Below are 22,622 nucleotides of genomic sequence, written 5' to 3'. Positions count from 1 at the left end.
CGTAGAGGACATGAATGGGCAATTTTCTACAATGCCGGGTAGATGCCAGTGTTGTAGATGTACTGAAACAACTTGACTGGCGGGGTCGCATCGTTTGGAGCACAAGTCTTCAGGACTGTCGATAGAATATTGTTGGAGCCCAAAGCCTTTGCAGTATCCAACGTATTCGGGCACTTCTTGATATCACGTGGAGCGAATTGAATTGACTGAAGATTGAGATCCGTGATACTGACCATTTTTGTAGAAGCCCAAGATGGATCATCCACTTGGCACATGTGACAGACGATTTTTGCGAATGCTTTAGCCTTATCTTTTTCACTGCTTATTGAGGATGGAGAAATTTGTGATGTCTTCTCCTCCAGTCAGTTGTTTAATTATCCACCACCATTCACGATGGGATATCTCTGGTAAAGAGAGTTCCATAGGCTAATGGTTCTCACAGAGAATGAAATGCTCTTTATCTCCATCTCAAGTGGAAAACCTCTTATTTTAATTCATGTCCCCTCCTTCTAGTCTCTTTCGAGGGAAGGCACTTCCTCAGCGTTCACCATCTCAATTCCCCTCCGGATCGGAGGCGTTTCAGCAGGATCACCTCGAGTTCTTCTAAACTCTAATGGCTACAGGTCCAACCTGTCCAACCTTTCCCTATATGATATCCCTTTCATCTGATGGGTGAACCTTTCTCCGAACTGTCGCTGGTGCTATTGTATCCGTTCTGAGGTACACGTGCCAACAGGAAAGTACTTCAGATGAGCTCTTTGTAGCGAATCTTCTCTACTCTTACATTCCATCCCACTTGCAATAAGTGACAACATTGCAGTTGTTTTCCTAATCACTTGCAGCTTCATGCTAAAGTTTTGTGAATCACATTCCAGGCAGCCAGATGCCCCAGCGCTGCGGGCCTTTGCACTCTCATCCCCGTGTGAATAATTTGCTGCTTTCCGTTCTTCCTGCCAAAGTGGACTTCACCACATTGCACTCCACCTGTTTCTTTTTACCACTCACGTAGTCCATCTCAATACCTTTATATGCTATTTATGCGCACCTCACAATTTACTTTTCTCCCCGTATTAATGCCGTGAGAAAAAATTGCAATCAGTCCGTCCCATCACCCATGTCATTACTGTAAATTGAAAATAGTTGAGGCCCGAGATGTAATCCGTGTGATACACCACCGGCTGCAGTTTACCCCCCCCCCCCCCCCCCACCACCACCACCACCACCACCACCATCCCCACCCCCCGACCCCCCCCCCCCCCCCAAATGGCTCAGTTATCCCACCTCTCTGTTTCTGTAAGCCAATCAGTCCTCGATTCGTGATAAATATTACCCCATGCATAATGAGCTCCTATTTGGCTTTTCATAATGTATCTTTGAAGCGGCATCTTATGAAATACGTTTTGGAAATCCAACTCTACAGGTTCCCTTTATGCACGTCACTAATAAGTTGCTCAAGTAAGGATAACAAAGTAGTAAAGTATCGCTTCAATTATATAAAACCATGTTGGCTCTGCATAATTGCAAGTGCCCTGAGATAACCTTCTAATAATGGATTCTAACATTTAACTTTTGACAGATGTTAGGCTAATTGGCTTGGAGTTACATGTTTTCTGTCTCTTTCCTTTCTTGAATACAGGAGTTAGATGTGCTATTTCCCGATCTCATGGAATTATAAAATCACTACAATGCAGAATGAGGCCAATCGGCCCATCGCCTCTGCATCCACTCTCCGTCAGGGTATCTTACACAGCTCCATGATGCCCTAACGACTTGACAGCCTTTAGTTCTGATCGTTTTCTCAGTAGCATTGATCTGGTGGTTGTAATTGCTTTATGTTCCTCGCTCCCTTCCACCTCTTCACCTGCAAGTATTTCTGGGATATTATTTATGTATTCCACAGCGTGGCAGTGAACATGTATCAAGTCTGTCGCCATTTCCTCATTTCGTATTATGAATTTCCGATACTCCTTCTCCAGAGTAACCACACATATTTTAGTGAGCATTTTCTTTTTTAAAAGCATATAGAAATTCCTACATTATTTTAATATGTCTAGCTAACATTCTCTCATACTCTAAATTCTCCTTCGTCATTACTTTATTCGCCATTGCCTCTCGGTTATTCTAATCTTCCCAATCTTCAGCTCTGCCACGAATCGCAGAGTTTAACTCTTTTGCTTCCAATCGGACGCAATCATTGGTTCTATTGGGACTTCAACATCTCCATGAAGTAGGCCCACTTTCTGTCTGTTATTTCAGCTGCGTACCGTCTTCAGTCAAATTTAACCTGCATTCCTGGCCCGATGCGAATCGTTTTCCGATTCCGCTGGCACGCCATGAGGGTGGTTCTTCTCTCGCTCCTGCTGTCTTGTTGCATTAAACTGAACTAGTATCTGTCTCTCTCCCTCTCTCCACACTGCAGATGTCAACTCTGTACATTCCACCCAGAAGCAAGGCCTTAAGCCTCTCACTCCCCGGGTACTGACTGCACTGCATGACGTGGACCTGAGACATATCTTTCAGTAAATATCCTGCGATATCTTTCAGCCGAACAACTTTAATTATCTGTTCCTGATCCCTCTACCTGACCGCCGGTTGGAAATTTTCCCAGTGGTGGAGAAATTTTAATATTCCTTCTCCACCCTTCATTCTGTCGACACGGGAGTCAGTAAAATTCCAACAACCGGGTACAAATGCAAGCAAATATGTTAACCCTTTTATCTTTGTTAGACCCTAGCTAGAATATTGAGTCCAGTTCTGGACAATATTCTTCGAATGTCTTTCAAGGCCGTGGAGAGGGTGCAAGAAGGTGTATTCGCATGTTTTCAGCGATAAAGGCGCTCAGTTAGATGTAAAGACGAGAGAACCTGGGGTTGTTCTCCTTAATGCCGCACAGTAGATTTGATAAAGATGTTCTTAAAGGTGTTGGATAAAGAAAGTAGAAGCTGATTCAAATGTCGGGATGTTTGATCACCAGAAGGCAAACATTTGAAATAACCCGGGAACAGGGGTGGTGGTGGTTAAATATGTTCCGACTCTTAATGAGCTGGAGTCAATTGGATCAAAGACTGGCGGAAGAAGATTCAACAATCACTCTCAAAAAGGTGGAAAATGTGTCGAAAATTGGAGTAAGATCAAGACAGAAATTCCACTTCGATCGCTCCTTTACAGAACCGACATGGATGCGATTGACTGATTGCTCTCCTTCTGCGATGAAGCTTCTCGAATTCTTTACACTGACGCAACTGCACCTGTAGCCGCGATCGTCAGCTCTCCAGGCGAAGTAATTAATTCATTTCTTCTCGTTCTCCTCTGTGCGCCTCAGCTGCATAATCAAAAGGTTACTTCTCACAATTGTTCAAGGACACATGGGGTGAAGGTGTGTGATAAGCTAACGTTATCAGCATTTAATTGGCTTGCCTGATTTTGTTTAACTTTTCAAATGAGTGACCAATGGAACATTGTACTATGACTTCTGCAATACTGTTGTGCGGCGGGAAGCGAGGGTAGTGTTGGGGGTAGGGTCACCTGCCATCAGAAATCTGATTTGAAAAAACTGCTACTTTCAGCTCATTCCGACGTCGGCCAGTGCATTGACATTCTCAAACTCATCCTTTCAAATGACAGCAAATGTACCCCTCAAATCCAAGAACGAAAATCATGCGAAAAGCTCTGTTTCCGAGAGCATTTCATTTTGCCAAGGCTTAATTCACTGTGAATGCCGTGGGTTTCCAACACTTGAATAGTGCTGAGTGGAGAGTTTTGGGACCTCAATCACATTCCAGGTTGGTAATATAATGTTCCTCGGGGCTTGGCGATCATTCACTCACTTCAGATATCTATCTATCTATCTATCTATCTATCTATCTATCTATCTATCTATCTATCTATCTATCTATCTATCTATCTATCTATCTATCTATCTATCTATCCACCACTGTCTCTATCTATCTATCTATCTATCTATCTATCTATCTATCTATCTATCTATCTATCTATCTATCTATCTACCTATCGATCTATCTGTCTGTCCATCTATCTATCCCGAGAAGCCAATACGGACGGTGGTCAATTCCCTTACACCTCTCTGTGTGCACATGAAAGCTCAACTCGCACGTTTCGTCTCTAATTTATTCACCAAAAACGATGCACCTATTAAACAGCTTTCTGTCCGCAATATTTATTGATTGTAATCGGCAGGCTTCCAGAGATCAAGACACGATCCATTTAATCTCTTTGTGTTTCACCGCACCGTTTATTTTTTGGGGGGGAGGTTATTGAGCCATTTTGCATGCTATTCTGTGGCTTGGGAGATTTATTTTTCTTCTGTTCCAAAATGGCTGACGTGCGCATTCTCCAAATATCAGACAATACCGAAATGGAGATCTTTGGCCTAATACCACGTGACAGGCAATTTGCATACGTAATTAATATTCATTCGCCCTGCGGTGTCTGAATCTTTTTAAGGAGAGTTTGGAATGGACTCAGAAGCACATTCGTGTCAGGATTTATTTTCCTTCTTCCTCTCCCCAAACCTTCACCATGGCACAATCGATTGGAGTTCTCGCCGCACTGATACTCTGTTTCCACAGTAAGTACGGGCGTCAACCTGAAGTAACGCTCATTTTTTTCACATTATCTGCTTTTGCGCTTGTGATTTAACGAACCTGAATTGTAAGCTATATTCAACATTTCACAGTGTGTGACTGACAATACTTTGCATTTCACCAGGTACAATTGCGGATCCTGTCCTTACCCAACCAGGATCCATTTCGGCCTCAACGGGAGAGACCGTCAGCATCACTTGCACCATGTCCGGAGGCAGCATTAGCAGCTACTACACGAGCTGGTACTGGCAGAAACCCGGCAGCGCCCCTGTGCTTGTTTGGGATGAGAGCGCTGATCCAGCTTCGGGTATTCCAGATCGATTCACCGGGTCTGTGGACTCATCGAGTAACAAGATGCATTTAACCATCACCAACGTGCAATCGGAGGACGCTGCAGATTATTACTGTGGCACTGAGCTCAGCAGTCCAGATAGATTCATTTTCGGGAGAGGAACGAAGTTGAATCTGAACAGTAAGTAAATCACTTAAATGTCCTCTAACATTTGTGACGCTATCTAAATAACAAAATGTACTTCGAAACGGTCGGATAGGTGGATTGAATGAGTGCAAATCAAAATGGTTGCTGCGAAAATATTTTTATGGGGGATCCTTGAGTCAGCAGCCAAAGACATTGCAGTGATAGCTGGGCTCAGAACTTTGGTGATTTTCTAGATTGTGTCCAATTATGGGATCGGGTAAAGGGGCAATTTAATTTCGAGTGAAATTCATTTCACTGGAAGCTTACGGTCTGATCTGCTGCGGCTCTCCAGACGTTTGAGCCATCTGATCCAGTCGGCAGTGCGAGGACATTATTTGAATGCAATCGCTGGAAGGATGGGATGTTTTTATTCGCTCAGCCAGTGTTAGGAGTGGAGTACCCTCGCTATATGAACACCGCGAGCGGAACTATAATTCGCAAGACGATAAACATTTCAAAAGTGAAGAAAACAGGCAAGAAAATGATCTGAGTGGGCAGGTTTTTTACAAGCTACGATGGGCCCCGTTGTGTGCTCTATAATTCCATGATTGTATGAAAGCAATATAGTGGTTCAGGCTGTTTCACATGCTGCCCTTGTAGTCTGGTTTAAAACGCTGGAATTACATTCAAAACGTTCACATCAGGCTGCTTTGTTCCACTTGAAGCAACATTGTGTTTTAAGACCTTACTTGCATTCAGCCTGCGGAAGGATAGTGTGGTACCTGGGTGGGACCCATTCCCACTGGTCCCCAAACTCACCGAAAACAGTTCGGTACAAGATTCTCAGCCTAACATTTCGCATTAATCACAGGTGACCAAAATAACCATATTGTTGCGAGAATTCCGCCAGTACTAATCGATCCTGAGTGTTACTGGATAACGTAGTAACACAGTAAGAAGTTTAACAACACCAGGTTAAAGTCCAACAGGTTTATTTGGTAGCAAAAGCCACACAAGCTTTCGGAGCTCTAAGCCCCTTCACTTGATGTCTGTGTCGATATGCGCGATCTTCTTGGCGATCCTCTCCACTTGGAGCCGGCAGTTTGCGGTGTCGATGGGAGTCATGATGTGGAGATGCCGGCGTTGGACTGGGGTAAACACAGTAAGAAGTTTAACAACACCAGGTTAAATCTTTAACCTGGTGTTGTTAAACTTCTTACTGTGTTTACCCCAGTCCAACGCCGGCATCTCCACATCATAACGTTGTAACAAACATAATCGATGCGCAGAATGTTTGCTTCCCTCGGAAATTACGGTTCATTTTCTTCCTATCCAATCAGTTGCTTTGGAATGTCTCGGAATAGGTTGTCAGGTTTTTGAGTATTGTTGTGGACTCGTTCAGCTCTGCTGCTGGTTCTGTGATTGTCAGTGAGTAGTAATACAACAAAACATGGGGATTACTGCCAGTTTCATTGATTCATGGGATGTGACCAGAAAGCTAACATTCATTGTTCCCCGCCTGATATCCATGGATAAAGTGATAGTGAGCCGCATTCTCAAACCGATGTCGTCCATGTGTCAGAGATGCATCGCAGAGCTCTTAGGGAGGGGGTTAAGAGTTTTTGGCCAAGCGACGGTGAAGGAAAGGCGGTACAGTTCTACTTTGGTATGCTGTGTGGATTGATGGGGATTTACCAACTGGTGGTGCTACCGTGCATCTGCTGCCCGTGTGTTCGTCCAGTCGAAAACATGGCTGGTTTGGAAGCTCTTGTCGGCGTTGCGGCAGGGTACCTCATAAATATGCACACTGTGCGTCAGTGAGGGAGGAAAGCAATATAATATATTCGCAGAATCATAGAATGATATATCTTTGCAACATTGTTACAACCTGCTTGGTCAATCGTGTCTGCACTGGTTCACAAGGAACAATCTAACATTTATTCATGAGCCTTTCGATTACACATTGTATGTGCGTTTAAGTGTCCATTAATTTGCCACTAACAGCCTTCCCGGCAGTAGGTTCCACATCCCCCAAAACCCTCTGGGTGAAACTATTCCCTTCGAATCTCCGCTAAACCTTCTACTTCTAACGCTAAATCCAAGTGCCGTTCTTATCGACCCGTCAAATATTGGCAATACTGTTTTCCTATCCATTCTGTCCAGACACCTCTGAATATGATGCCTTCCATTAGATCTCCTTCCAGCCTCGTCTGTTCCAAAGAAAAGAACGCTGGCCAATTCAACACTTATAACTAAATATTCCATTTCAGCCGACATCCCTCTCGATCTCCCCTGTACTCGCTCTCATACAATTACATGTTTCCTACGCACCTTTCCAGCAGTTTCAGCATAACCATCAAGTTCTAACAATCTATACCTCGGCTTATAAATGTAACTGCCTCACATGCCTTCTTTGCTACCATATCCACTTGCTCAGCCGCCTTCGGGATCTGCGGAAATGCATTTTCAGTTCACTCAGTTTCTCTACATTTCTCGGCATTGTCCCATTTATATAGTGTACTCGCTTGTTTTATTGGCCTTCCTGAAAAATACAGTTCCTCATACTTTTCCGCATTTAATTCCATTTGCCGCTGTTGAACTTATCTGACTAGTCCATTGTTGTCTTCCTGCATTATCCAGCTTTCTTCGTTAGCAAACACATTGTCAAATTTGTATTATCTGACAACAATCATAGAGGCACTCATTGATATACGGACCCTTTACTTCCTGCCTCTGAACCAATTTCGCATCCAACCTGTTCATACCTATGTGTGAACTTAACAAGAGCCTTGCTAAAATCCATGTAGACGATACTAAAAATATTGCCGTCATTCACCGCTCATGCTACCTGCTCAAAAATACCAATTCACGCTGTGAGGTAAGATATTCCGCCAGCAAAGCCGTGTCTGCTGCATTTGATTAAACAGCGCTTCTTCCAATTGTTCTCCCTTTAGTGAGGTTTGGTTCACTGGTCTAAAACTATGTTACCCCCTTTTCGCCCTTTCACAATTTCATCTGTCCTGCTGTCTCTGAGAGCCAAGCCTGCTCCAGACACGATTGGAAAATTATGGTCAGGGTCTCTTCCCTTCTCAATCTTCCTTTTCTTTATTTTTTATTTTCTTCTTCAAGTCATATGTTTATTGGACTATTTTACGGTGAAATGGACCAGCATGAGGCAAAAAGGAGAAAAATGCTCTTGAATATTTTAGTTGTTACTTTGAGAAATCATATCTGGAGAAAATGCCGGTGTAAAAATAATTCACTTAAGTACGCTTCCGTTTAAATAGAAGTTGATCGTCACACCTGCCCATCGGTGCAGACATTTGAGATTATTCAGCGAAACTCTCGGTGGCGCAGGAAGACGATACCAACATTGAAATAAGGGCTGGCGGCATTTGTCTGCCGACTCAGTTTCAACATCCAAATTACATTCCAAAAAAAAACAAGACGAATTTGTAGCTCCAAAGACACTCGATTTTTACACCGACAGCGACAACCCTCATATTGTTGTTGTAGCCGACATAATACCTCAATGTCAGGGCGAACTGTAAAAGGTCAGACTTATCCTTTTAGTTAGAAATGGATATTCATATTTGAACCCTTTCTTCGATGCCTTACAACGCCTCAACCTATTTACTGAGCGTTTCTCCATTGACTGTGATAGATGGTAACTTAAATGGTAAATGGTGACTTAAAGAGACAAGATTCTGAGACAACGCCCTTTCAGCTTTGCGAATATCTACTAATGACAAAGGAAAGAAAATGCAAACCTGCATTGATTTGGCGCCGACCACGGCCTCAGAACATCCTCACAATTAAGTGCTTGTGAAGTAGAATCATTCTTCAAATGTCAGAATCATGACTCCCTATCTAAGCACAGTAAGATCTCACAGTCCGTCTGCTTTGGCGAAAAGGTGTGAGAGATAAATAATTATGAGGACATGTTTGGTTTATTACTGGCCTTTTGAGGGTGTCGTTACGTTATGTTCTAATATACTAGAATTGTTTACAATATTTGTTCGAATCTCTTCCTCTTTGCTGTAACAAATCTTTTGTGACACTCCACCCGCAAAAATGTCTCCAAACATTTCCATTGCAAAAGGGAGTTATTTGTTAAGATTTACGCTCCGTCGTCACTGTTGGTCTGGGCGGGACACCTTGTGAGGCCGTGGCAAAGAATGTACACAAATCCCAACATCAGTCTCAGTATGTAGGACTTGCGTCAGAGAAGTGTAAATGGTGACAAAAGCAAACAATCAATTTCATTGTTTAGAATCGAGATTTTTGAGTTGCAAAATATAGAAATGTTGCGGTCAGCAGAAGTTCCGATATTGACCCCAAATTCTGAGTGATTGGCGTTGTTCTGAAATTCTCTTTGGTCGTGACGCTGGTTCGGACAGCGTTGCCTCAGATCACATCTGGATGCAATAAACCTCCCGTCTTATTTTTCTCTTTAATATTTCAAACTCCACTATTTCCTTTAGATCAGATTTTGTTTGCATGTTCCTGTCCATGCAGGGAAAAAAGGAAAACCTTCTCAGGTTGTATGTGTTCCAGAAACGAGAGTCATGGCCTTCTTGCATTTGGCAACAATAAGACTCCGCAATGTAAAATATATACATTCTTGTAGAATAATACCGATTTTAAAAAACAATTTGAAGGTGAAACAACGATTCAGTGATTTATGCCGATTCTTAATGGATGTGCAATCATTTGTCTCTACTTTCCAGATCCACGGAGCCCCATTGTGTCTCTCCTTCCGCCTTCAGCGGATCAAATCACAGCGAAGAACATGGCGACCCTGGTGTGTTTGGTGAGCGGTTTTAACCCAGGAGCTGCGGAGATTGAATGGACTGTAGATGGCAGCGTCAGAAGGAATGGGGTTGAGACCAGTCGGATCCAGCAAGAGGCGGACAACACGTTCAGTGTGAGCAGTTATCTGACTCTGTTAGCCTCAGAGTGGAACTCACACGAGCTTTACGCCTGTGTGGTTAAACACGAGACTCAAGCAAACCCACTTCAAACAAGCATCTCCAGATCCAACTGTATCTGATTCACGCATCTAATGCATTCTTGTATTCTGCCGTTGGTAAAGTGTCATTTCAAAATAAATTCCGCAATAGTGGAACATTTCAAACATTTCATCACAGTTTGTAGCAGATCGGCTGACTCCCTTAGTTTCAAATTAACTGTGTTCACCCTGAATGGATCAAAGCTTCACTGTAATGTCATTGATACAGCTGTGTAATAAAATCATTATAGCGTTATCTCGACCGACGTTCTGTTATTCTCTCTCTTTCCCTTAAAAACAATTAATGGCAGCATTCCAAGGGGAATTAAATAGTGAGATTCTATCATTGTGATATTCTGCACATTTTATTTAAAGCCAATGATATCCAGGCGCAACAAGGAGACGATCGGTGACATTAAATTAGCACCATGAAGTAATATTGCAACTTTTTTTTTTAATGGACCTCGTTACATTCTGCCATTATACTGAAAGGGCTGAACTGCGTCTCGAGATTTACAAAAATACATTAAACGGGCAGACATTTCTACACCACCTGATTACCAATATTCAGGGCAAACTCTGTCACTGCCTCATTTTTTAATACACCCGATACAATGCAGGATCTGGGACTGCAAATCATTTTTTAAATAAACTATCCGATTGCTTTAATTGGCCAATAATGATCATACTGAAGCAGGCGCTTTACTAACATGTCAACTTCCCCAGATGCATTTTCAGTGAGGCATTGACTCAAACCAGCTCCGAACATAGTCTGTTTTTTTAAACTTCATCTTCACACGAATCACAAAGTCGACAGGACATCCCTTTGATACGTTATTGTTTTATTTCTTCAGTTAGATTTGGGCTTGCAAGACATAAATTGCTATATGTAGCAAGAAGTTGTGCAGTTGATAAAAAGTGCAAACAAGGTGCTGGTGCACTTCCAGAAGAACAAAACAAAACACCCGGGGATTTATTAGCGTTTTATAGAGTTTTCCTCATCTATGGTCTACATACCTCAAAAATGATCTTGTAGGGCACGAGAATGTGCAAAAATTATTTGCCAGATATTTACTGCGATTGGGACAATGTACCTATCAGGAAAATGAATATGTTGGGCTCTTTCCTCTGAGGAGAGGATGCGGAGGAGTAATAGGCGGCTTTAATGTTCGGAAAAGGTGTGATACGGGAACACAGAGAAAGATTTTCCACCGTGAGTGAGTCCGAAACAGGGAAACATAAAATAGACCCAGTGGCAGAAGGAATAAATAATTTATTTGAACATATAGGTAGGGAATTGTTTATGGGTAGGAGAGAGAAAGTGCCAATCAAGGATTTGTTCCTTCATTGGCTGGATGTGACAAATGCAGTTTCCTGAGGATCATTTCTGGAACGAGATCATTTTGCCGTTCAAATTGAGGGTTAGAGAGTTTCATAAACACATCGGTAGATCAGCTTAAGATAAGGAGGTATCGCAAGTTGGCTGACTCTTCATAGATAAACTAAGTGAATGGACCAGTGAATTCTGTGATTCTGTGACCAAAACATGATAGCGAGTAGCTCGAAATATTTACCTAAAGCTACGCGGCGAGATGCTTTGAATGAACAAAGGGATTTAGGTGTTCCTGGACATAAGTCATTAAAAACTTCATGAACACAAGGTAAATTAGAAATCAAACCGAATGCCTGCCTTCATCACAAGGGCATTGAAACTAAAAAGTGGGGAAGTAATGCTTTCTGTTGTCTACAGCCTTGATCAGATCACATCTGGAGCGCTGGACTTAGGTTTTCACACTGAGCTACGGGATTTGTACGTCCTCGCTCGATCGAGACCCGAAATTCCCGCCAGAGGTCAAGGGACATTTCCGTTGTCCGCCCTCGTCCGCTCTGATTCCGTGGTGGGCGGGGCGGTACAATTGCCGCGGATATATTGGTATGATGAATGGGTACAGGACTGATTCGTCAGGGTGAAGTAATTGCTGATTTTTAAGACCGATTGCTGAAACGTACTATGTATTACCCTTTAAAGCTGGAGGTGGGAATCCAGCTCAGAATGAGGCCCTTCGCGTCTGTGCCGACCACCAAAAAACTTATCTATTCTAATTCAATTACCAGCACTCGGCCCGTATCGGTGTATGCAATGACTTTTCAATTGCTCATCAAAATGTTTCTTAAGTGTCGTGAGGGTTCCTTCCTCCGCCACTCTTGCAGACATTGAGTTCCAGATTCCCAGCACCCTCTGGCTGAAGAAGAATTTCTTCAAACCTCCTCTAAATCTCCTGCTCCTGACCTTAAATCTATGCCCCCCGATTATTGACCCCTCGACTGAGGTGAAAGGTTTCTTCCTATCTGTATCGTTCATAATTATTTGCACCTTGATGAGTTACACCTCAGCTTACTCTGTTCTACGAAAAATAACCACAGCCCAGACAGCATCCAGGGGAATCTCCTGTGAGAGTGCCTCACCTCAGACACTAAAAGAGACTCAGATATTTCCAGAGTTACAATCCAGTAATAAAAAGATAAACACTTTTATATCAGCAAGGATTGCAGAAGCAGTATCTTAAAATAGTGCACCTAAGAATAGATGCAGTCAAGAGCATGTTTTGACAATTTGGACCATGCTGCATCATGGAAGCATACTGAACACCAATATAACGTGCGGGAACACTGGCTCAGCAAGAAATGTTGAACTTTATCCTTACTTGGAACTGCCTTATATACAGACAGCCAGAGGCACTTTCTATTTGAGAAGGCATGACTTTCCAACACTGGTATTTTGCACAAAAGTGGTTGAAAATGTTTCAGGAAGTCTTGTTTCTTGATTGATATGAGGCTATCGCTGAAGCAACAATTTGTGTGGCTTTGCTAAACCAAGTGCTTATAGTGAAGAGAGTTAAAACCCTTAATGAGTATATAGATTGGAATAGCAAGATTTTTGTGCTAAATCACTCAAGGCAACTCACTGTCTGTCCTCCCCTGCACTCTATACGTATTCGACGTATTTAAAATGGTCAGCGGGTGTGAAAGGATAGGTCCAGAGAAATCATTTCCACTAATAACACAATCCAGCAAAATAGGGCACACTCTTTCATTAGAGCGAAGCTATTTAGGAGTGAAATGAGGAAGCACTACTTCGCATGCATCATAGTTGAATCGGATTTTTTTCCCCATATATCCCCTCATTCGCTTTCGCAACTCAGTTTTTCCATTAGGCCCATGTTGACCATGTTTCCGCTAAATTACTGACCATCCAACTTTCTTTTCTTGTCTCCACTTTCGTTGATATCATTAGTTGCTATCTCTCCTCAGGTACTGTTATATTTTCACACCGATTACCATCAAACTTCTCTTTGCAAACAGCCTTGTTCCTCTGTCCTTGTGAACTACTGCCGATCTTCAGTTAACATTTCCTCTCTAAACCACTTGAAGAAATTGCCAACCCCAAATCTATACAATCGTTCCAACAACTCCAGCATTGAATTCCCAGAATCGCGTTTCTGCTTCTGCCACAATACTGATACGACCCTTATCGAAGTTACATTCTATTCAATTATAACGATAGCAAACTATTCCTGTTTTTTAAAGTTTTAAAGTTTTTTACAATTTATTTATTTTTAGTCACAAGCAGGCTTACAATTACCGGATGTAATCCAAACTGCAAATACTGCAATGAAGTTACTGTGAAAATCTTCTAGTCGCCACACTCCGGCGCCTGTACGGGTACACTGAGAGAAAATTTAGCATGACCAATGCACCTAATCATTACGACTTTCGGACTTCGAGTGAAAACCGAAACACGCGGAGAAAGCCCACGCAGACACGGGGAGAACGTGCAGACTCCGCTCAGACAGTGGCTCAAGCTGCAAAGTGAAACCGGGTCCCTGGCGCTGTCAGGGAGCAGCGCTAACCACTGTGCCACCGTGCCGCCCGACGGCTCATTGTTTTCGGACTGGCGTCGGTCTTTGACACGATTCAACACACGATCCAAAAAATCTCCACCGTTTGTCAGTTGCTTGGGCCTATTCTCGTGATCTGGCTCCATCATTATTTATCAAATAATATCCACAGATTTGTCTGCAATGGCTTCTCTTCCTGCTCCCATGCTAGCAACTCAACAATATGTCCCTGGCCCCCATTCTTTTTCCCATCCGCATGCTCCCCCTTGTAGGCATCATCTGAAAGCACATCAGGCTCTTTATGCACTCGAAAAGCACGAAGCTCTATCTCACATCGCCTCACTGAACTGTTCTACAGTGATGATTGGAAATCTCCTCCAACTATTGGGAAGAACAAATTCGTTCTGTGGCACGCGCACCTTTGAGCCTATTGAGGCCCTTAAGTGACCTATTAAGAGTCACTCAGGGGCTTCATCCTGTCCGCACTACAATTATTCCCCTGGCTGGGACCGGACTATGTCAAGACACTAATCTAACAGCCGGAGCTGAGTGTTGGTGTTGGCAAGGGGAACACCCCCCTCCCCTCACTTCCCTCGGCCCCACCAAAGCTCCAAGGATCTTCCTCATTTGGCCGACATTAGATATCGTCATTGGAGACCGGTTGTAATCCGAACTGTCGCCAGTACTCGAACCTACAGAGTTGCTGCACAAACGGTTGGCCGTCAGTCCTCTCAGGTGGTAACTCCTCCGCAGAAGGATGTGCATGTCTTGCATTTGCCCGATTTCTGTCTCCACCACATGTCCAATGGCTGCAAAGCGGACAGCATGAGCGGGGAGGTGAGTTGGCGGCGCAGGCAAACTGACTATCCGAAGACCCTGTCCTTGCAACTGAAGAGTACAGCCGGATGTTTGCCCTGGCTGTGAAATCCAGAACATGGGGGCTTAGACTCAGGATCAGTGGACCATTGTTTAGAATAGAAGCAAAGAGAAGTGACGATGGCCAGTTAATCCAAGACATTCTCTCGCCATAATCTTTCAATTGTTATTCGTTTCACATGGAAGTTCTATTGACTTTTACAAGAGACTTCGGAATCTGCTCCGTCATCATTTAAGTTCTTGCATTCCTGATCATTACAACTGGCTATGCAACTTTATGTCACCAGCTAACGAAAAATACGTGTACATAGAATGGATAAACATCTGGTTCCCTCCAAAGGGAAACACAACTGAAAAATGACTTAGTACCCTTATATTGAGCTCAGTTCCCAACCATTTCACTGAAGAGTACAACACAAAAATGCCATTGACACACTGTACTCTTTGAAAGAGCTATCCAAGTAATCGCACTCCAGTGCACGATGGGCATTTCATGCAGACATCGGTTTCATGAATCTATCCAATTTTCATCTTGAAGTTTTAATTGGATCGGTTTCCTGTACTCTTTAAGTGAATTTCAGATCAACAAAACTCATCACATGAATTTTATGTATTTACATCTGGCACATTTGGAGGCGCAATTTTCCCTCTGTTTCTGTCTCCATAGATGCTTCCAAACCAGTTCATTTATTTCCCGAATACTCTGGGGTTTTGTCAGTTATTTCTTGCCTTTGGCACTGTGGCACGTGCTTAGCATTGCTAATTCTCCCTCAGTGTACCCGAACAGGTGCCGGAGTGTGGCGATTGGGGGATTTCATAGTCAATTATTGCAATGTTCATGTACGCCTGCTCGTGACACTAATAAATCAACTTAACATTATGAAGGTAAACGATAAAAAAAAGAAAACCGTTCATATAGTGGGCGACAGTTCTATAGAAATTGAGTCTGGCGAATTTATCGCAAACAAAAAGATTGCAGATGACTAGAACAGGCATTTTGCTTTCAGTCTTCACTGTCGCGGATACAAGTTCTATCACAGAAATAGCTGTAGAGCAGGAAATGGAAGAGAAGGACTCAAGAAAATTAGAATCGTCAGGGAAATGACATTAAGAAGTTGTTGAAGATGTGGGCTGATGAGTCCTCAGGTCCTGATGGATTTCACCCGAAGGTCTCTAAAGGGACAATTGATGGGTTGGTTTCAATTTTCCAAAATTCCCCAGTTTCTGGGAAGTGTGCATTAGATTGGAAAACAGCGAATGTCGCACTTTAATGCAATAGGAAAAAGAGACCTATAGCAGGGAACAACACATGTCAGCTGAACAACACCAGTTAGCTCACCGTATGACATATAAGGAAAATGGTAGCAGCGGTTATTAAAAATTTGATAGCAGGGCACAGAAGTAAAATCACGGTCATCAGATAGAGCCAACACAGTTTTGTGAAAGGGAATTCATGTTCAGCCAATTTACTGGAGTGATTTGAAGAAGTAGCGTGCTGTGGATAAAGATGAGCAGGTGGATGTACTGTGATTTTCAATAAGCATTTAATAAGATGTCAAAGCAAAGGGTATTGCGGAAAAGGAGAGTTTATCGTGTGGGGTCATGGACAGAAAATCTGCGAGCGAACAGGAGACAGAGGGTGGGCAAAAGGGACAATTTTGTGATTGGCAAGGTATAAGGGGTGGTGTGCCACAATGATCAGTGCTGTGGCCTCAACTCGTTCCAATTTATATAAATAATAGTATGTTTTCAGCATGGCACCAATTGTGTTCTTGCTTTCTGCTAGGTTGTACATGCGCTCTGATGTTCGCCTCTCCCTCCCCCAAACTCATTCACTCCTGGCCTCTAATTTTCATCTGTAACTACCTCCATAATTGAAAACAAACCTTGCGCCACTGCCGCTTTGGCCTTTGCTGTTATTTTTAGAATCATCTCAGGTGAACGGGCTCTTTCTGTAACAGGTAAAGCAATCTGATCAGGAGGTTCATCATCAACACCACTGCTAACAGCGTGTTACCAACATGGCTGGCCATGTATTGTGCAAATGTTTCCCTAATAGCACAAATGTTTTTGATTTGATTTTATTTGATTTGATTTATTATTGTCTTGTATATTCGTATACAGTGACAAGTGTTGTTTCTTACATGCTATACCGACAAAGCGTACCGTTCACAGAGAAGGAAAGGAGAGAGTGCAGAATGTAGTGTTGCAGTCATAGCTAGGGTGCAGAGCAACATCAACTTAATGCGAGGCAGGTCCATTCAAAAGTCTGAGGGCAGCAGTGAAGAAGCTGTTCTGAAGTTGGTTGGTACGTGTCCTCAGACTTCTGTATCTATTTCGCGACGGAAAACGTGGAGTCACGTATGTACTCAGTAAAGATGGCAGATTTCCTGCCCGGAATGATGTTAATGAAGCGAATGTTTTTTTTCAGCAATTCAGTAGTTTCGTGGTTAACATTAAGACAACTAATTTGTTCAAGGCTTATTGCCAGATACCATGGTGGGATTTAGAATCATTGCTTGTTCCAGGACTCTGCAATGCTAATTCGATCATTCGTCGCCGGACTACAGCGTCCGCCATGCTTTACAGTGTAGGTTCCTGCTCCCTAGTTTGAGGCTGCGCCTGCACCTGTCTTCGAAACGTTTGAAATGCATGATAAAAGTACTGATGAGATTTACGCTTAATTTATTAGAGACTGAACACTGTTTCACCGAACACGGCAGTGCGAATTACCCTTATACAGAAATTGTGTTTCGCTCCTCACAAGTGCGACCAGATCTCCTGACTTTATCCAGAATTTTATTTTATAATTGTCATTTCATTCCCCCTGCTTTCTATTGCACTACGCACAATAGATGAAAAAAGTCCAGAACGCATCCCAATGAAACTGCGCGCTTTTTGCGGCTGAACCAGCAGATGGCAATATTGGACTTGGTATACCAAGGACCGTGTTATTACATGAAGTGTATTTGTGGTTAAAATATCTCAAAATATCAATTCCTGGCAAAATACGTGGACACTTGGAAAATAGGCATTCGGACATGAAAGTCGTTTTCAGAATATTCTCTTCAGGTATTGTCAATTAATTCGGATGTTTAATGAGTTCCCCTTTTCAGTGCTGAATGTCCATAATATCAGGGAATCCGAATGATTCGAAGCAGTAAGAACCCAGTGTCACAAAATGTTTCACTATCACTTCCTTTCCTGCCTCATTCACTAAAGATAATGCTGTCAGTGCCACATTAATGGATACGAAGGTTCAGAAATTTAATAGGATAAAAGGAGTCAAAAAGGGCGCAAATACGAATCATACGATCATATGAATTGGAACGAAGATTAGGCCTAAGGTCGTGGCTGATGTGATCGTGGGCTCGACCCCACATTCTTGTCCACCCCTATACTCTTTGGATCCCTTTTCAATCAGGAATCTATCGAATTCTGCATTTTGTTACGTGATGTGGGCATCGCTGACTAGACCAGCATTTATTCCTCACCGCTAATTGCCCTCGAGATGATGGTGGTGAACTGCTTTGCTGAATCAGCGCAGTCCCTGTGGTCTAGGTAAGCAATACATCCCCATGTCAGATTGCGAATGACTTGGAGGAAAGCGCGAAGGTAGTTGTGTCCCCATTTGTCTGCTGCCTTTGTCCTTCTGGACGGTTGCGATGTGACTTTGTAAGATGCTGCCAATGGAGCCTGGATGGGTTTATGCAGTGCATCTTGCAGATGGTGCACACTGCTGCCACTGTTCATCGTGGCGGAGGGAGTTTGTGGAAGCGGTGCCAGTCAAGTGTTGTCCTGGATGGTGTGAGCTTCCTGAAAGTTATAGAAGCTGCATTCTCCTGGCTCGTGCAAAGTATTCCATCACACTCTTGACTTGTGCCTCGCAGATGGTGGATAGGTTTGGCTAGTCAGGAAGTGAGATACTTGCTACAGGATTCATAACCTCTGACCTGCTGTTGTAGCCACCATATTTAAATGTCAAGACCACTTCAGTTTCTGGTCAATGGTCGCCCTCAGGATGTCGACATTGATGGCAATACCATTGAATGTCAAGGGACAATGGTTAGATTCTCTGTTGTTGGAGATGGTCATTTCCTGGCACTACTTGCCACTTGTCAACACAAACTTGGATATTGTCCAGGGCTTACTGCACTTGGACACGGACGGCTTCAGCCTCTGAGGATGCGGGTATGGTACTGTGCACTGTGCGATCATTGCTGACATTATGATGCAAGGAAGGTCATTGATAGAGCAGCTGAAGATGGTTGGGCCTTGGACACCATCTTGAGAAACTCCTGCAGTGAAGTTTGCAAATTAGATGATTGAACTCCAACCACCGCAACACTCTTCCTCTGTGCCAGGTATGACTCCAACCAGCGTAGTTTTCCCTCTGATTCTAATTGACCCCAGTCTTGCTCGGGCTCCTTAATTCCACATGTGCTGCCTTGACGTCAAACGCAGTCATTTCACATCTGGCATTCAACTACTCTTGTCCATGTTTGACCCAAGGCTGTAATGAAGTGAGGCGCTGAGTGACTAGCGGAATCCAAACTATGTGCCAGAGAGTAGGTTCCTGCTAAGTTCCTGCCGTTTCATTGCGCTGTTAATGAACTCTTCCATCAATTTACTGATGATCTGGGGTGGCCTGATGGCTAACGAATAAAGTTGGTGTTGCCTTTCTTTTTGCGTAGAGGACATGAATGGGCAATTTTCTACAATGCCGGGTAGATGCCAGTGTTGTAGATGTACTGAAACAACTTGACTGGCGGGGTCGCATCGTTTGGAACACAAGTCTTCAGGACTGTCGATAGAATATTGTTGGAGCCCAAAGCCTTTGCAGTATCCAACGTATTCGGGCACTTCTTGATATCACGTGGAGCGAATTGAATTGACTGAAGATTGAGATCCGTGATACTGACCATTTTTGTAGAAGCCCAAGATGGATCATCCACTTGGCACATGTGACAGACGATTTTTGCGAATGCTTTAGCCTTATCTTTTTCACTGCTTATTGAGGATGGAGAAATTTGTGATGTCTTCTCCTCCAGTCAGTTGTTTAATTATCCACCACCATTCACGATGGGATATCTCTGGTAAAGAGAGTTCCATAGGCTAATGGTTCTCACAGAGAATGAAATGCTCTTTATCTCCATCTCAAGTGGAAAACCTCTTATTCTAATTCATGTCCCCTCCTTCTAGTCTCTTTCGAGGGAAGGCACTTCCTCAGCGTTCACCATCTCAATTCCCCTCCGGATCGTAGGCGTTTCAGCAGGATCACCTCTAGTGCTTCTAAACTCTAATGGCTACAGGTCCAACCTGTCCAACCTTTCCCTATGTGATATCCCTTTCATCTGATGGGTGAACCTTTCTCCGAACTGTCGCTGGTGCTATTGTATCCGTTCTGAGGTACACGGGCCAACAGGAAAGTACTTCAGATGAGCTCTTTGTAGCGAATCTTCTCTACTCTTACATTCCATCCCACTTGCAATAAGTGACAACATTGCAGTTGCTTTCCTTATCACTTGCAGCTTCATGCTAAAGTTTTGTGAATCACATTCCAGGCAGCCAGATGCCCCAGCGCTGCGGGCCTTTGCACTCTCATCCCCGTGTGAATAATTTGCTGCTTTCCGTTCTTCCTGCCAAAGTGGACTTCACCACATTGCACTCCACCTGTTTCTTTTTACCACTCACGTAGTCTATCTCAATACATTTGTATGCTATTTATGCGCACCTCACAATTTACTTTTCTCCCCGTATTAATGTCGTGAGAAAAAATTGCAATCAGTCCGTCCCATCATCCATGTCATTACTGTAAATTGAAAATAGTTGAGGCCCGAGATGTAATCCGTGTGATACACCACCGGCTGCAGTTTACCCCCCCCCCCCCCCCCACCACCACCACCACCATCCCCACCCCCCGACCCCCCCCCCCCCAAAATGGCTCAGTTATCCCACCTCTTCTGTTTCTGTAAGCCATTCAGTCCTCGATTCGTGATAAATATTACCCCATGCATAATGAGCTCCTATTTGGCTTTTCATAATGTATCTTTGAAGCGGCATCTTATGAAATACGTTTTGGAAATCCAACTCTACAGGTTCCCTTTATGTACGTCACTAATAAGTTGCTCAAGTAAGGATAACAAAGTAGTAAAGTATCGCTTCAATTATATAAAACCATGTTGGCTCTGCATAATTGCAAGTGCCCTGAGATAACCTTCTAATAATGGATTCTAACATTTAACTTTTGACAGATGTTAGGCTAATTGGCTTGGAGTTACATGTTTTCTGTCTCTTTCCTTTCTTGAATACAGGAGTTAGATGTGCTATTTCCCGATCTCATGGAATTATAAAATCACTACAATGCAGAATGAGGCCAATCGGCCCATCGCCTCTGCATCCACTCTCCGTCAGGGTATCTTACACAGCTCCATGATGCCCTAACGACTTGACAGCCTTTAGTTCTGATCGTTTTCTCAGTAGCATTGATCTGGTGGTTGTAATTGCTTTATGTTCCTCGCTCCCTTCCACCTCTTCACCTGCAAGTATTTCTGGGATATTATTTATGTATTCCACAGCGTGGCAGTGAACATGTATCAAGTCTGTCGCCATTTCCTCATTTCGTATTATGAATTTCCGATACTCCTTCTCCAGAGTAACCACACATATTTTAGTGAGCATTTTCTTTTTTAAAAGCATATAGAAATTCCTACATTATTTTAATATGTCTAGCTAACATTCTCTCATACTCTAAATTCTCCTTCGTCATTACTTTATTCGCCATTGCCTCTCGGTTATTCTAATCTTCCCAATCTTCAGCTCTGCCACGAATCGCAGAGTTTAACTCTTTTGCTTCCAATCGGACGCAATCATTGGTTCTATTGGGACTTCAACATCTCCATGAAGTAGGCCCACTTTCTGTCTGTTATTTCAGCTGCGTACCGTCTTCAGTCAAATTTAACCTGCATTCCTGGCCCGATGCGAATCGTTTTCCGATTCCGCTGGCACGCCATGAGGGTGGTTCTTCTCTCGCTCCTGCTGTCTTGTTGCATTAAACTGAACTAGTATCTGTCTCTCTCCCTCTCTCCACACTGCAGATGTCAACTCTGTACATTCCACCCAGAAGCAAGGCCTTAAGCCTCTCACTCCCCGGGTACTGACTGCACTGCATGACGTGGACCTGAGACATATCTTTCAGTAAATATCCTGCGATATCTTTCAGCCGAACAACTTTAATTATCTGTTCCTGATCCCTCTACCTGACCGCCGGTTGGAAATTTTCCCAGTGGTGGAGAAATTTTAATATTCCTTCCCCACCCTTCATTCTGTCGACACGGGAGTCAGTAAAATTCCAACAACCGGGTACAAATGCAAGCAAATATGTTAACCCTTTTATCTTTGTTAGACCCTAGCTAGAATATTGAGTCCAGTTCTGGACAATATTCTTCGAATGTCTTTCAAGGCCGTGGAGAGGGTGCAAGAAGGTGTATTCGCATGTTTTCAGCGATAAAGGCGCTCAGTTAGATGTAAAGACGAGAGAACCTGGGGTTGTTCTCCTTAATGCCGCACAGTAGATTTGATAAAGATGTTCTTAAAGGTGTTGGATAAAGAAAGTAGAAGCTGATTCAAATGTCGGGATGTTTGATCACCAGAAGGCAAACATTTGAAATAACCCGGGAACAGGGGTGGTGGTGGTTAAATATGTTCCGACTCTTAATGAGCTGGAGTCAATTGGATCAAAGACTGGCGGAAGAAGATTCAACAATCACTCTCAAAAAGGTGGAAAATGTGTCGAAAATTGGAGTAAGATCAAG

The 22,622-nt window shown here is 43.2% G+C and overlaps 1 protein-coding gene across 1 annotated transcript; it reads left to right on the top strand.

The window, feature by feature from the left end:
* Positions 1–4,492: 4,492 nt before the first annotated feature.
* Positions 4,493–10,288, top strand: LOC144503130 (immunoglobulin lambda-1 light chain-like). Its single transcript, XM_078227641.1, has 3 exons — positions 4,493–4,588; positions 4,729–5,076; positions 9,753–10,288. The coding sequence occupies exons 1-3, from the start codon at positions 4,540–4,542 to the stop codon at positions 10,073–10,075; spliced, it is 720 nt and encodes a 239-aa protein (XP_078083767.1). The 5' UTR covers positions 4,493–4,539; the 3' UTR covers positions 10,076–10,288.
* The last annotated feature ends 12,334 nt before the right edge of the window (positions 10,289–22,622 follow it).

Source organism: Mustelus asterias, chromosome 13 (genome assembly GCF_964213995.1).
Source record: "Mustelus asterias chromosome 13, sMusAst1.hap1.1, whole genome shotgun sequence".
Classification (NCBI taxonomy): domain Eukaryota; kingdom Metazoa; phylum Chordata; class Chondrichthyes; order Carcharhiniformes; family Triakidae; genus Mustelus; species Mustelus asterias.
Note: the sequence above shows the minus strand (reverse complement) of the source record. Positions and strands in the feature narration are given on the sequence as shown.

What these genes read in the sequence shown, in the direction of transcription:
- LOC144503130 (XM_078227641.1), top strand. Translation starts at nt 4,540, where the DNA reads ATGGCACAATCGATTGGAGTTCTCGCCGCACTGATACTCTGTTTCCAC. An exon ending in ACTGATACTCTGTTTCCACA is followed by an intron (nt 4,589 to 4,728) that starts GTAAGTACGGGC and finishes GCATTTCACCAG; the next exon opens with GTACAATTGCGGATCCTGTC. An exon ending in AACGAAGTTGAATCTGAACA is followed by an intron (nt 5,077 to 9,752) that starts GTAAGTAAATCA and finishes TCTACTTTCCAG; the next exon opens with ATCCACGGAGCCCCATTGTG.